The following is a 15,043-nucleotide window of genomic DNA, read 5'->3' on the forward strand; positions in this document are numbered from 1 at the left end:
AGGTGATACTTAGCTTGAGTTCAAATCCAGAGAAGAAACGGTTCTTCTAGGGGTCAAAATGTTGCTTCTGTATGCTTTTGAAGCAAATGGATGCAACAGTTTATGAGATTAGAGAGAAGCTAAAACGAAGTTGAACTTCTGAACTCCTTTTTCTTCCACTAAACTTTACAAGAAATGAGAAAAACTGCTTGGATCCAGCACTATGTCTTCAGCAGAGGCTTTTGAATCGTCTTATGTAATATAAAATGTTTTCTGTATGATTTTTGATATATTTTGGCTTCGTTTGTGAGTTGCTAGGAAAACTACAACTGCAAACTGGAGAAAATTATGCCCTCCAACTGAAAATGATGTTTAGCTGACTGCAAAACTCCAACTTCATAACATTTTTCTGCAAAAATGGACTCCGTTGATTCATTACTTAGATGTTTGATTCTGTGAAAAAATCCGCTGTCAAGAATTGTTTGTGTTTGTATATTGTCAGTTTATTGTGCAAAAAAGATTAAGCCTGCATAAATATGAGCTTTTCCAGACTGCAGACTAAGACTGTCTTGCTGTCTTAGTTGGTAAATTCCTTTTAAGTAAAAGGAAAATTAACAGACTGACTTCAATTAAAAATAAATCAGCTAATACTGTTCTTCAAAGGGACGCTATTATGTATATTCCAGGCATTTTACAGCATAATCTACCATGTAACCTTCAGTTAAGAAAATGCTTTATATATCAAACACAGGGTTTCTCCCAGAGTATTAAGCCTGTTGGGCATCCAGGCTTGACTTGTGCCCCCACCAGCCTTATCATTACTTATGTTTTTAAAAAATGTTTGCATTTTTTAAGACTTTATAGTTGTTGTTTTTCAGATATTAATATTCCAATCTTTTGATAACACAATTATCAAGTGATATTTTAAAAATTCCTGTCAACTTTAAACATTTTTAACTCAAAAACACGACGGACCGCTGGATGAATGACTGTCCGAGTGCCCAACCACTGGGCTTAGCAGGTTTTCGGGGGGAAACCTTGAAACATGACCAAAAAAAATTACTTTGTAATTGAACGCCTTGAAATTGGGCCTCTGTTTCTTTAAGAAGCCACTCCTCTCTCCGACACTCAGCGTATCATCACAACAATGCTCCTCCTTTATACCATTTTTAACTATTCTTCGGAGCGCTGCACTGTGAAGTAGTTTGTAATATGAACTCAGCAGATGCGAGGTTCCAGCAGGTGTTTGCTTTTGGCTAGTCTGAAGGAGCTCAGTAGGTGTTTTGAAGTGTTTGAGCCCCCCTGAATAGTTGTCACAAAAGATTAAAGGTGTTCTCAGACAAGCGTGAAAATAAAATCAAAGTAAAACTCCATGGGGAATAACATTTTAACACGATATAAACCTCAAAAAGTCGATTTTACATAACACTGTCCCTTTAATATAAACAAGAGTCACTACAGAGCTTTCAGATTTTAAAGCTAAACTTAAAGGTGACCCATTATGCTTTCTAGAACAGGTTAAGATACGTTTTTGGTCTATACAAAACATGTTCATTACATAATTTTGAACAAAGCCATTCCTAGATAATTAGATTTTATTCTACTCAGTTCTGCCTATGAGCTGTTTCGGGCACCTCCTCTCACTTTAAATCCAAATAATCTGCTGCTGTCCACAACCCCCAACTCAACGTTTACACTCACACGTGAAAATAGTGGCAGATGTGCCATTTTACAACCATATTTCTTTGAGAAGCAGAAGTAGAGCATCCTGCACAACCAACAAGGATGCAGCAAGTGGTTTCTGGATGGTACACTGCAAAAAATAAAATATGCATGTTTGGTCTAGTTTCTCATGAAAATATCTTAGTACATTTAAAATAAGACAAAACCAACATACAATCAACTTTTCAGCAAGACATAGGCCCTCATTTTAAGTCAATTTCTCAATATTGATGAAAACGGAATAGTTATAAGCTACAAGACCAAGAATTACTTAGTGGGATTTGTATTGTTGCAGTGTAAGCAAACAACAAAATACTTGTCTTTTCCAGCACCCACTGTACAGCGCATACAGCATCAAAAACAGCTGACCAAGTGTGCTGGAACTCTACTTGGGTTGCTAGGTAACGCATAGAACTCCACTGGGGTTGCTAGGTGATGGCACAGTGCCTGCTGATTTGTGACGTAACATTTAGAAGTTTTTCAAACAGCTCATTTTCCAGAGATAAAACAAAAGTATTACCAAAAATAAATGGGTGTTTTTTTAAGCACTTATGCTGCTTTTATAAGTACTAGAAACCTAAATGGAAGTATAAAAACATACAAAAAGTGAGTTTTACATAATAGGTCCCCTTTAAGAAGAAACTTTGAAGCTAGTTGGATGAATTAAACAATCCCCATGTCATGATTTCTACAGTGGAAAACACAGAACAGGCCTTATTTATTTCAAGCAATGCTATGTACATATAGAGAAATCAAACTTTTTAAGGACAGAGCTTCTTTCTGCTCCTCTTGAACGTCTTAATTTCTGCCAGCAGGGGGCCTCACAGTCAAACATGATCACTGCTTTAGTCCCCCTCATATCAAACAGTTAGTAGTCCTCAAGTCTTATTTTGGTTTGAAGAAGAAAAGTGAAACTACAAGTTGTTTTTTCTGTAGCTGGATGTGAGGAGGAAAACATCCCTCAGGTTCGGTCTCTGATGTTGTCGCTCAGGAAAACAATGTTGTCTGTAAGGAGAATAAATGTGATATTTGAGTTGCTGAGAGAAGAAAAAGATGATGAAGAAGGTGCAGCTGTAATAAATTTGACCTGCGATGATGGTGGTGGCCTGGCGTCTGACTTGGTTTTTGTCCACATATTCTCCATAATCCAGTTTTCCCTCCACTAGAATCCTGGACCTAAAATAAAACAATAAATTCCTTCATTAATAGGAGGATGAGAAATATTTCATCATTCTGGAGTTATTAAAGACATGAAACAGTTTTACTGCATTTTAGCTGATAAGGATGTAAGCAGGACTTCTTCCTCGTAAACTTTAAAAATGAAGAGCTGATAAAAGGTCAAACTCTCCAGAATATTCATATTTTATTGATAAATCTTTAGAGAAAATTAGAATCCATCTATCCCTTCATCGAACCATCCATCAGTTTATCAATCCATCAAATTCTCACACATCCATTAATTTTTCTGTCCATCCACCCATTCGTTCATTTTTCCATCCACCCATTTCTTCTATAATTTCTTCATTCATCCATTCATTCATCCATGTGTCCAGTAGTCGTCCATCAACCTGTCATCCCATTGACTCGTCTACTGGTCTATACATGGATGGACAGGATGCAAATAAAAACACTCCATCTCGCTCTTGTTCGCTCTTCCAATCTCATCTATTCACTGCAACAATAATAACTTTAGTTTGGTAAAAAAGCCATGAAATGCTGCTGACCTGCTGGCTTCTCACCAACATCCAGCCAGATGTCAGCCATGTTGTTCTTACCCTTTCTTGACATAATGGTAGGCGACATCCCTCAGGCCCGGTTTGAACACCGAGACGCGATGCCACGTCGTCTTCTGGCTGACGTCTCCTGAAGACAAAACATTTAGGCTGAACCTCGGAAAGCATGGCCACGTTTCTGACCTGCATTAATGCAGAATAATAAATCTCAGCTGCCTTGCTGTGGATTCCTGTCTCAACAAGCTCAGAAACAGCTTGTGTTTATCATTTATAATGAGGATGATGAATAAACCATGAAGGCTGAAGGAAAACGAGGATCACTAAACAGAAGCTCAACATGGAAACCAGAGTTGGAGCTCTTTGCTGACCTCTGGTGGCCGATATTAATCATTGCACCACCAGTTAAATTAAAAAAAAAATGTCCCCTGACTGCAATTCAAGGTTTTTGATGCAGATGTAAGATTTTTATTTTTAATCAGGGCAGAAAGATTACACACAAATATAAATCATATTAAAATACAAAGAATTCATCTGTCTTGTTCCAGAACCCAAATTATGCTTTTATTGCTGCCAACTGACAGGTTTTTCCTATTTTTTTCAATAAACATGTGACAGATATTTCTTTTAATAGTACAAATATGACAAACATTTCTTATATTTTGGCTCCACAGTAGTTTACTTGTGTCTTTCCAACAAAAAATTTTAGTGACACCGTTACATTATCACAGTTTAAGTTTAAGGAAAGAATTTTCTTAAATCCTGAGTTTTCTTTGACACAAGTTTGACCCATGTGGCAAAAGGTTTGGACAGCCCTATCCTAAATACTGACTCAAGCTTTTGGAACTGATTAAAATCTTTAAATTGTTCAAATTCAAATATACTTCATTCTCAAAGGGAAAATTATATATCCATAGGAACATGTGAAGAAACTAAAAAATCTAATTATTTGGGGTATTTTCTTTATCTCAAATGTACGTAAACCAAATAGAGAGTTTTCAGATAAAAACAAAAGAAAAAAAAGCAGAAGTAATTTAATTCTTAAAACAAAGCCATCTTAAATGTTAAATAACTTCCCACCTGTAGAGCTCGTCTCTCCGTCCCCGGAGCGCCACATCTCGTTTGTCGCCAGTGAGAAGATGGTGACGGGGTTCCGACCCTCCACTTGTCTCATCACCGGGTCCTGCCCGACTCGCCCCAGCAGCTGCACGCGGTTTATCGCTGCAAGCAAGTTTGTAATTAATATCGCTGCTCGATTCAAATCAGTTCTGATCAGTAACTCACATCAGTTGAGATCATTGTTCGTCTTTTACAAATACCAACAAATTAAAAACAATCCGTTGGACTCTTAACCGTCTGGGCTATTATTTAGTTAATACCTACAGCATACAAACAAATAAACATAGAAATGGTTCATCGGACAAATGAGCAATCTTCTGACATGACCAACTCAGAAAAAGTAATGCGCATTATTAAAGGAAAGATCCAAAACATTTTCATCTTACATCTTTCCAGGATGAGATTTGCGTCTGTGCTCCTGTGTCTCACCAGCTGTCGGAAGATCTGTGGGAAATTAGAAATCTTATGAACAATTTGTTTTGTATACAGAGTAGTTTGATTGCAAAAGGCAAAGAAATGGATGATATTCTTGCTTGTTGCAATCATATTGAAAGCACAACATGGATAGTTAATGAAGTGCAACCATAATCATTAAAAAGATTGTTTAGTTTTAAAGAGAAAAGTTTAATCTCACCTGCATTGAAGCACTTCTCAACATCTCGTCTGTTCGGCAAACAACTTTTAGTGAAGATCAAACTTTTCTGGCCTGAAAATGGAAAGAAAATGAGACATTAATCTCCTTTTTACAAAAGAAAACTCGAGTTGTAAAGAGCATCGACATCAACATGATCACAGAACTGCTTTCATAAGGGAAAGTATTCAGACAATACGAAAATACGTATACACATATTTATACAGACTAACAATATGAAATGTTCAGATTTATATAAGATTTCTACACATTTTCCTTTTCCCTTTCCCAATTCTATTTTCTAAACTTATCTTTTAGAAAATAGAATGTGCGGAAAAGTTCAGTTTTCTTCCGTACCATCTACTTTCCAGAGCTGAAAAGTTTCAGATTGCAAAGGAAATCAGAGGACTAAGTGAAAGAGGGAGACAAAAAAAAAAAAAAACTTAGAAGAGTGCGAAGGCTGGATGGTCCGAGCCTGAGAGGATTTGAAAAAAACGCCTGAATAATGTAATTTTATGAACAACAATTAGTAACACTGAGTTAACTCAAATATAAAACGTGTCTGTAAGCCAAAGAACCAAACTGACCGTTTTAGGAAACTATTTATTGGGTTAAAGAAAAACAACAATAAACATGGACGCAAAGTCACAGCAGGATTTTCCACGGCAGAATGTGGACCTACAGGACTCTCCCGCCTCTGGACTCAGTCCAAATTAAACCTTGAAAATCTCGTTCATATCAACTGATTCCGCTTTAGAGAGAAATATTGTGCATACTGACAGATATGCAGAAAAACAAACCAAGAAGGACCTACTCACAGGAGAAGAGACGCGATAAAACTCCTCAGATGCTCCACTTCTGAAAGCCGCTCTATAACCTCACGCTACATCCGGTCCGTCTTCAGAAGAAGTCCGACTGAGAATTCCCAACCCACCAAGGTTCCGCTTCAGAAAAAATAAATTCCCGTGCATTTAATGGAATACTCGCATGAGAAACAGTATTATAAACTAAAACAATGTGTTATTGAATTTGTTTGAAAATATAAAATGAAAAACAATGTTTTTTTTCTGATTTTAAGTGAAATTTGCGATATAATCAACAGAAAAGAGAAAGATGACTTATTGTGTTCGATTATTAACACAATAAGTCATCTTATTGTGTTAAGACGTTAAGACGTCTTAACGAACATTAAGACGTCTTAATGTTCGTCTTCATGAACATTAAAAAATAATAATGAAAACCAGATAAAAGGGAGGTAATATGATTTTAATTTTAAGATAAAATTAAAATGTAATGAGATTACATTGAAGTTATGGTCAGAACACAGAAGCAGACATTTAATGTTGGTGTGATTTGCTCCTTTTTGTTCCATATAATGAAAACATAAAATTAGCAGTACAGAAAAATGAACAATTAAGTCCGCAGGAGGAGTCAGAAGAGAAAATACTTACTTTTTTGTGTTTTCTTTTTCCTTTTGTCGAATATGTTGTTCTTTTTATTGCATGGGGGAAAAAAACTCCCTGACATGTAGTTATTTTTGTGTTTTATCCACTTTTACCAGCAGATGGAGAGCTTGTTTTCCGCTCCCTGCTGTGGACTTCTGCTGACAGCGGGGTGGAGTTGTTGGGATGCGAACTTTTCTGAAGACTACTCCCTTCATTCTTGACTTTCACAAACTCCTCGGCAGCCTGGAGTAAAGACTCCTCAGCGTCTTCCAGGAAAAACAGGCACCTCTCTGGAAGATGAGAGTCTTCATCTTCTCTCTAGCAGCTTTAGGTGAGTTCAGCTTTAATGTCTTTATTAAAAAAAAAAAGTTCTGCTGAAACGTCACTGGGATGAGTAACATGAGTTGCCAAACTGTTTTCCCAGCAGCAGCAGAACATAATTCAAACCATGTGTTGTTGTTTTCTTTATTGTTCCATCCGTGTTTTGGAAACTATAATCTCCTTGTAAAGGGATTTTGTTCTGATAGAAACCAAATACAGGAATGTAGAGATGATTCTCCTGACATGGTTCTCCTCCCTGCAGCGCTGTGGAGTCCTGTCAGGGCACAGGAGCCGGAGTTTGGAGACATGTGCACGGAGGGCAGCTGCTACCCCGCCACGGGTGACCTGCTGATCGGCAGGGCGCACAAACTCACCGCCTCCTCCACCTGCGGCCTCCAGGAGCCCAAGCGCTTCTGCATTGTCGGACACCTGGAAGTAATAAGTCTCATATTTAAATTCATGCACCTTACAAAATGACACAGGACATGTTTTCTCGCGATCTGAGATTAAATCAGAGTAAACTTTTTCTGTTTTAGGTAGTTTGGATATTCATTCATTTCAGGCATATTTATATTTGTTTGAAAATAAGTATAAACTCAGTTGAGTCTGCACTTTACACATTATACTCTAATTAAAGAAAATAAAAAAAATACATAGATAAATTAAAAATACATTTTTCAGGTTTAAACAATATTCTTTATAAATTTCTTCTAATTCGACAATTTATGATTAATATATCTTCAAACAATTTTGGAAAGGGCATCAAATACATCAGAGTATTTCATGGTCTTTGTGGTTTTATGAGTTTAAAAAAAATGTAAAAATGTTTTAAATTTAAAAAAGTTTTTATTTTTTACATTAAAAAAATTAAATTCAGAGAATAAACTCAGAATAATTAGATTAAAGTCATAATATTCTGAGAATAAAATCATAATATTTCTATGACTTTAGTAATATATTAAAGTCATAATATTATGACTTTATTCACATAATATAGAGGTCTTTTTTTATTCTTAGCATGGCCCTAACACTGTTGTAATAAGATGATGGTATGGCTAATATTTTTTTTAAGTTAACTGGACACACACCTGTGGATGTATTTTAAGGAAACACATAAAACACACCACTTCCTTGTGTGACATTATAGAAAAATACAAAGAGCAGCATAAGAAAGCCAGATTATAATTTGTAGATGCAGTCAGTGTCACAATTACCAACCTGAAAGGGTTCTGCTGCAGGAGGAGAAAATGAAAACAAATTGAGATATCAATGGAAAGTGTTAAGAAACCAGGCAGAAAAAATAAAAATGGGCACAAATGGATCTTCTAATTGGACAATGACCCTAAGCATTCTTCTGGATGAAGGACTAAAAGGATCACAATCATACCCAGTTACACCAGTTTGCTGAGGTTTGCTGGGCCAAAAACGCCATCAAACCATTATGAGAATATTATGGAAGGAAACCCAAAACATTTGACTCAAGTTTAAAAGGCAGAGCTACCAAATGGTAATGAAAAGAATGTACATTTCTGAATTTGAAAAAACCTTTAGTCCAATTCAGTGTCAAATAGAGAAAAAAGAAGTTTTTTGTATATGGCAGTGATTCCCAAACTTTTTCTTCTGACCCCCCCCCATTGGTTTCCAAACTATTTCTGCCCCCCCCCCCCCCCGCTATGGCTTACAAATAGCTGTCTGGTTGAACGATGTGCGTTAGCGAAGGGGGTGGGGGGTGGATTCTTAGAGATTCCCTGTTCTTCTCGGGGGGGGGCAACGTTTTTGGGGGCAAAATGAATCGTAGCTGAACATAGACAACAACACCAGTAGCCTACAACAAGCTACTTGTTAACTAACTTAAGGTGCTGTTTGATATTAGCTAGTCATCTTTTAGCTAACATTACCTGCATCCAACGGCTTTACTCAACTCAGTCGGTTAGTTTGGGGAAAAAACTGTGAAAAGTTCTTTGTGTTTTGCTGGTTTGCTGCCATGATTCTAACACAAACCTACGTAGCTCCGCCCAGCAGCAGCAGGTCTCCTTCTGCTGCACAGGTCTAAACCCAGCACGAGCGTCGTAGTTGCGTTTAAAGGTGGCTCGGAAAAACAGGTTACAACATGTTAACAACGGATTAAACAGTTTTAACTGCTGATAAAAGTGACAGGGGACACAGATATGGGAAGTGCGGAAGCCTTTACTGTATCAAATTGACAGAGGAATAACAGAGTTGGCCATTCTAAGGTAAAAACCCAGCGCATACAGCGTTCATGGTTTTTATTTCACCCAGACGGCTTTCCGCGCCCCCTTGGGGGGGCGCGCCCCACAGTTTGGGAACCTCTGGTATATGGTATGAAAATATCTGGTTTTAATAAGTGGGAATTTTACAAAACATCAAGGAAAGTTCAAGGTTGGAGCAATTTGCTCAGCGTTTCATAGATTATCTGCAGATGTTGAATGAAAATGACCAAAAACGACTCCAGAAGTGCCAAGTCGACATTATCAAGATTATTTTACGGTGTGGGGAAGAAAGTCTTCCAGATGTTTGCTGCTTTTGCTGTGGCCTCCAGACTACAATCTCCTATGAAGATGATTCAGATACTGAACATAATCTAGAGGGAAAATGAACTCTGAGTAGGTTTGTTGGGAATAATTCAGTCATGTTGAATGGTTTTAATTGGCAGAACACCAGTTGTAATCAGACTAACAGTTTGAGGTTGGTGGTTATTCCTGAACTCCAGTAATCTTAATGTAAAGAGATGTGGGTTAAAGGTCAAAGGGAAAGGGGATCCTTGCTCAAGAGTTTCATAATTCATAATAAAAAACACAAAATGAGACTTTGCTTATTTAACTCCTGAGGATTTAGATCGATAAACTTGTAACTCTTTAAATAAAGACTCCAGTTTGGCCTGAAATCACCAATTTAGCTCTAATCTTTTACTCACTTCTTGTAAACGATTAAACAAATGAATGTGTTGACAAGTTTAAATGCATTCCCAGATATTAAAATATGAGTGAATTAACGTTGAAATATGGTTATTGAATCCATGTTGAATTATTCAAAAAGTAATGGGTGACTTACATGTTGAGTCAATATTAGGTTTTCAACCACAACTGATACGATACACAATCTAAATTCACATTTTAGTTAATGTTATACAAAGAAATCAACACTGATTGGCATTTCAACCATTAAAATTCGACCACAAAACGTCATTGATTCAATTACATCTCTTCAATATTAATTGGCTCAAATTGGTTGATAGTCAACTTTAACCAAAAAAAATCAACATGTCTGACCATAATCCAACATTGAATGAACATCTTTTGCTGTCTGGGTTTGCTGTTGACAGAAAGTGAACCGGTTCTCTGCTCATGCTGAATTCACTGAAAACAGCTGAAATGTCTTTTGGTCTTGAAAACGGCATTTTAATGACTGTGAATTATAACGTACGAACCATAAAAAAACAAACTCGTGATTTAGTGTCAGCGATGCAGTTCAATGAATGAAGTATTTAACTCACAGAGCCTGACTCTTTTTTTCTTGCAAATCCTGCAGTTGTAGCAGAGATACAACTTTTTAGTCGGCGTGTCTGTGTGTGGGAGGAAGCGCATGCATAACGTCTTCTTGCTGTTTTGTCAAGTGGGAGTGGAGGCATTCCCCTCCACAATAAAAGCTCTGTGTGGCTCACAATCCCTGCCCTGTGTGCGTAAAATCCAGGGGCGAGGTTTGGGATATTCTCTTCTTATCTGTGTTCATATATGAATAGTGTTTTTATGAAACGTTTCTGAGGATGAGCACAGTCCTTGAGCATGAGCTGCAGATTTGAGAGGGAAGGGAGTTTCAGATGTTTGTTTCACCAACGGCTACTAAATGGATCCACTTAGCTGGACTTGTTTTGGTTTTTCACAAACTCCATCACTCAGACGTTCAAGGGTTTGTGAGCCAGAAAATGTGGGTTGAAGGTCTAGAGGGAGTGATGCAATATTAAACATTACTTACAAAACTAACTGGCTTCACTTTTTCCTGCTCTAATGGAAGAAGTGTGGAAAACGTGGTGTTTTAATGAATAATCTAGACCAGGCGTGTCAAACTCATTTTCAGTTCAGGCCGTATCAAAAGTCTGAATGTTCTTAAAGGGCCGGTTGTGCCAGAATATGTTGATAAAACCCACTAAACTGTTAAAATATCAATAAATAGCTGTTCTTCCAGGATTTTGTGATTGTTTTAGTGGTTTTTTGCAATCAAGATTGCACATTTTATGGCATTTGTGCTAATGTATGGCACAAATGCCATAAAACGTGCCACATAGAAAGCTGCAGCGGGCCAGATGTGGCCCCTGGGCCTTGAGTTTGACACGCGATCTGGATATTTACTATAAAACTAAAGAGCTTAAATTCACTAATTACTAAAAGAAATTCTCATTTCTCAATCTCATGATCTTTTACTGGCAAAAAAGAAAGGAAACTCCACATTAATTAGTTTTTATTTCATATACTGGGTCACAGTTTTAAAATTTTCTCCTGAGAATGGTCACGAAATTAACTCTAAATGTCCAGGTGGTTTATGGAACCTTTTTCAATTAAAGAGATTGGTAGTGGAGCATTTTTTTTAGCTGTACAGATGTCCTTTAATGCTTTTTTTTACTTATTCTATAATTTATACATTTGTGTTTAATGTTTGTACACTGTGAGCACGTCTTGAATCATCTTGAAATGATTTATGTAGAATTAATTTAATTGGATCGAATTGCATCATTTCTAGCAATAAGCCCGACACTGTTAAAAAAAAAAAGTAGGAATAGGTGTTAAAAAATATGACTGGATATAATTCCTTAAAAGCAAAATATTGCAACATTCATTGCTTTAAAGCTACAGTATGTGACCTTTGTTTAAGAAAAAAAAAATTTTGCACCATGTTGTGACGGTGTAATATTAGACAGATAATCTGTGAAAATACCAGTCTCCCTCCCTCATCCCTGAGCTACTATTGCTCTCTGAAAAAATTCACCTCTTCCGACCAAAATCAACCAATCAGAGCCAGGAAGAGGGTCTTAGCGCTGCCAATCAACCTTGAGTACCCACTGCTAAATGCCATAATGATCTTAACCTTTCATCTGTGGTTATCGGTAGCCAAACCAACTAACTTTATGTGAATGTTATCAAGAAGAAGCTGTGGTTTTAGAAGAAAGTGATTGACAGCGCTAAGACCCACCTCCTGGCTCTGATTGGATGTTTCTTGTTAGTACTGGGAGCACTGGGAGAAAACATAGGAGCGTAATCCTTCTTTCACAGATTATTCTGTCACGAAATGGTGATAGTCTTGACAAATATGTAAAAAAAAAAAAGTGTTTAAAAATGTTACTGCAGCTTTAAAAGAGAGAAACTCACTTTCAACACTATCTGCAGTTATCTGTTTTTTATATGTTGAAAAAAACTGATGAAGTAATAAAATGACTTTTCAAATATATTTTAAATAACATTTTACAATGTTCCTAAATTTCCTACTTAGATAAATGCCAACTTTGTGTATTTAAAATTTGGATTATATTATAAATAAAAAGAGACCATAATGCATTTTTGGATTACAGGTTTTGTGCTTGTTTCTGCAATATGGGCAGTACAGATGACCGACTGGTTGCTTTTTTCTTTCCATTAGGAGGAGAAGAAATGTTTCATATGTGACTCCAGGGAGAAGTACGATGAGGACAACAACCCCATCAGCCATACGATTGAGAATGTGGTCACCACCTTTGCCCCCAACCGCCTCAAGACCTGGTGGCAGTCTGAGAATGGTGAGAAGGAGCATATTTTTCAAGTAGAACACCATGTGAAAGCTTGGTGAGGTTTTTCTCAGGGGAACTGAGCCTATAATGACCAGACCGGAGATCACAGAGCTCCTCTCACTCTGGGAGTGGGCTGGGGGGTTACAGGTGTGCTGAGGAGAACAGGTGTGCTTGTAGGAAACGGATGTATCATCACTAAACAAAACAATGACTTTTAAGTGTAAAAAAAGGAAGCATCCAAAGACCTTAAGACCGCCACTTGCAAAAGACAACCAGTTTAAAGGTATTATCGTCTCACAGGAAGGAAATTCACTTTGAACCCAGGATTTTGTAGGAATTTTGTTTCCTACACTGAAGGATTAAAGCTGTTTCTATTGTGTATCAGATATTTATTTTGACGTGAAAAAAAAAAAAACTTTAAAAAATCTGGGTAGTTTTAGCACATTCTTTTGTGATTTTTTTAAATGTATCTTAGCATCAAAATATTACTTAGAACAAATTGTTCTGCCTATCAAACACTTAATATAACAGAAAAGATAGATTTTTTTTATTGATAACTAAAAGCAAAAAAAAAATTAGTTTAAGCTATCTAGTTATCATGGTAAATAGCAAGCATGCCAGTTAGCATACTGGAGAAGAATTTAGTCTGCTTATTACCTTACCAGATGGACAATTAGCATGTTAGCTTCCTAAACAGTGATTTATTTTCCAAATCTAAATTATTTTGGTCATTCGTATGTTTTTTTTATTTGTTGTTAAATCAATAATTATGAGAGTAGCAGAATGAATTTAATCCAAGTGTACAAGTTAGCTTGACTAACAGTTAGCTAGTTAGCGGAAGTCTCCAGTTCTTCCCACTGTCTCATGATGTCTTGAGTCGAGTCTTAAAGCGAATACATTTATTTGAGTTTTAAACTACTGAATGAAATTATCACAGGTGTCATAAGTAGTATAAATAACCACAAATAGTTATTAATTGTGGATTTGTATTGACCATTTGCACGCTCTCTTCGAAACACATCCGCCACGGCCCGCTACGTCATGACGGACCTCAAAACAACCAAAGCCTGTCATAAACGCACATCTGGTAGTCTAATATCGCTTTTATTTAGTTGATTTCGCAGTAAAAATGGTCACGGGATGCTGCGCGGTCGGCTGCACAAACAGACAAGGGTGAAAACCAAACCTGTCATTTTATTGTTTAACTTTTAACAAGGAAAGATGCGGTCAGTCAGCCCTACGGATTTGCAGCGGATTTACTTTTTACAAGGTAAGACGATTAGCGTTCATAAACGTTATAAGTACTTATGATTAGAGAGGTATAATTTTGATATTTCATAATATATGATATCGATCATTATGGAGAAGATACGCCGCGTCTAACCGTTAGTAACCATGGAAACAATGGCGCACCGTCTTGTATGGAAAAAAACTGGTTAGCATCTCATCTTGTATAGGTTTTTAAGACTTCTCCGGTGTAAAGGAAGCGCTGTTTATGACATAGTGATATAAATCGTGTTTTGTGAATTCAGGCAAAGTCGATAATTTTATCAACACATCAGGAGGGAGGAGGTACGGGTCGGTTTCTAGCCATTTCAAGCTTCTGTAAACACCGCAGTATATGAGCCCCAACCAGGTGTGTTACGCTCAAAATTAGCTCGACTCGAACAAGCAGAAGCCATGAATAAATCGGCAAAACGACATTGGAAAAGCTTCCGACGTCCATCATGGCGCCTCGAATGATTTGTGACACAGTTGTAAAGGCTCAATAACTCATAAGCAAACTGCAACTTTATTTATTTACAGCTTTTATGAATTATATAGTCAACTATGTTTGTACGATTCTGTGTATAACGAGTCAGAATCTCATCCTTACGCTGTAATCGCATTATAGCAGGCTCTCTGGCAGTGGGACTCCTAGTAAATCCCTCTTAACGTAAGCATTTATGCAGCAGACTCGCTCCGTTTCTGAATGGTGGGAAACTGTCAGCAGTGTGAGTCACAGTTGGAGCAGGAGCCAGTGGTGCAGATGGCTTTGAAAAAGCAGGAAGCTGGAGACGTATATTGGCGTTCACATGGGAATGTTTAATTCCCTTGCAGCGGGTCCTGGAGCTCAGTGGTGTCCAACGTTTTGCCAAAATCGTTAAGGTGAAAAGCCACCAAAAAAAAAAGTTTTTTGTGTGTTTGTTTTAATTACATTTTTAAAACAAACTTTCTGTGCAATTTTGTTTTATCTGATCAATAAAAAATAAAAAAAAATAGACAATTTATTTAAATCAAAATTGTTGATTTTTATTATTATTTTTTATTTATTTATTTA

At 36.9% G+C, this 15,043-nt stretch overlaps 2 protein-coding genes across 4 annotated transcripts in view; one reads left to right on the top strand and one right to left on the bottom strand.

Moving 5' to 3' along the window:
- Positions 1 to 1,395: 1,395 nt before the first annotated feature.
- ssbp1 (single-stranded DNA binding protein 1) lies at positions 1,396 to 6,108 on the bottom strand. Of its 2 annotated transcripts, none has more exons than XM_015000814.2 (7): positions 6,000 to 6,108; positions 5,185 to 5,256; positions 4,937 to 4,994; positions 4,512 to 4,652; positions 3,477 to 3,564; positions 2,789 to 2,877; positions 1,396 to 2,706 (listed from the first exon to the last, which is right to left on the bottom strand). In XM_015000814.2, the coding sequence occupies exons 2-7, from the start codon at positions 5,206 to 5,208 to the stop codon at positions 2,663 to 2,665; spliced, it is 444 nt and encodes a 147-aa protein (XP_014856300.2). In that variant the 5' UTR covers positions 5,209 to 5,256; positions 6,000 to 6,108; the 3' UTR covers positions 1,396 to 2,662. The 2 variants fall into 2 exon arrangements, with proteins under 2 accessions (XP_014856300.2, XP_014856301.2); XM_015000815.2 differs by having other exon boundaries at positions 5,996 to 6,096.
- A 321-nt stretch (positions 6,109 to 6,429) lies between these two features.
- lamb1b (laminin, beta 1b) overlaps positions 6,430 to 15,043 on the top strand; it is a 31,012-nt gene continuing 22,398 nt past the window's right edge. Inside the window, exons 1-3 of one of the 2 annotated variants that reach the window (XM_015000800.2) lie at positions 6,430 to 6,957; positions 7,210 to 7,382; positions 12,597 to 12,732. In XM_015000800.2, coding sequence (XP_014856286.2) covers positions 6,924 to 6,957; positions 7,210 to 7,382; positions 12,597 to 12,732 — 343 coding nt within the window. In that variant the 5' untranslated portion in view covers positions 6,430 to 6,923. Of the gene's footprint in view, positions 7,383 to 12,596; positions 12,733 to 15,043 lie in introns of both variants that reach the window. The other variant, XM_015000799.2, reaches the window with a different exon arrangement.

Source organism: Poecilia mexicana, unplaced genomic scaffold, assembly GCF_051168715.1.
Source record: "Poecilia mexicana isolate PSO_F unplaced genomic scaffold, ASM5116871v1 scaffold_23, whole genome shotgun sequence".
Lineage (NCBI taxonomy): Eukaryota > Metazoa > Chordata > Actinopteri > Cyprinodontiformes > Poeciliidae > Poecilia > Poecilia mexicana.

Excerpts from the sequence above, each read along its gene's own strand:
- ssbp1 (XM_015000814.2), bottom strand. The coding sequence starts at position 5,208 with ATGTTGAGAAGTGCTTCAATGCAG. Across the intron at positions 4,995-5,184 it reads TGAGAAGTGCTTCAATGCAG|ATCTTCCGACAGCTGGTGAG; the intron begins GTGAGATTAAAC and ends AATTTCCCACAG. Across the intron at positions 4,653-4,936 it reads AAATCTCATCCTGGAAAGAT|CGATAAACCGCGTGCAGCTG; the intron begins GTAAGATGAAAA and ends ACTTGCTTGCAG.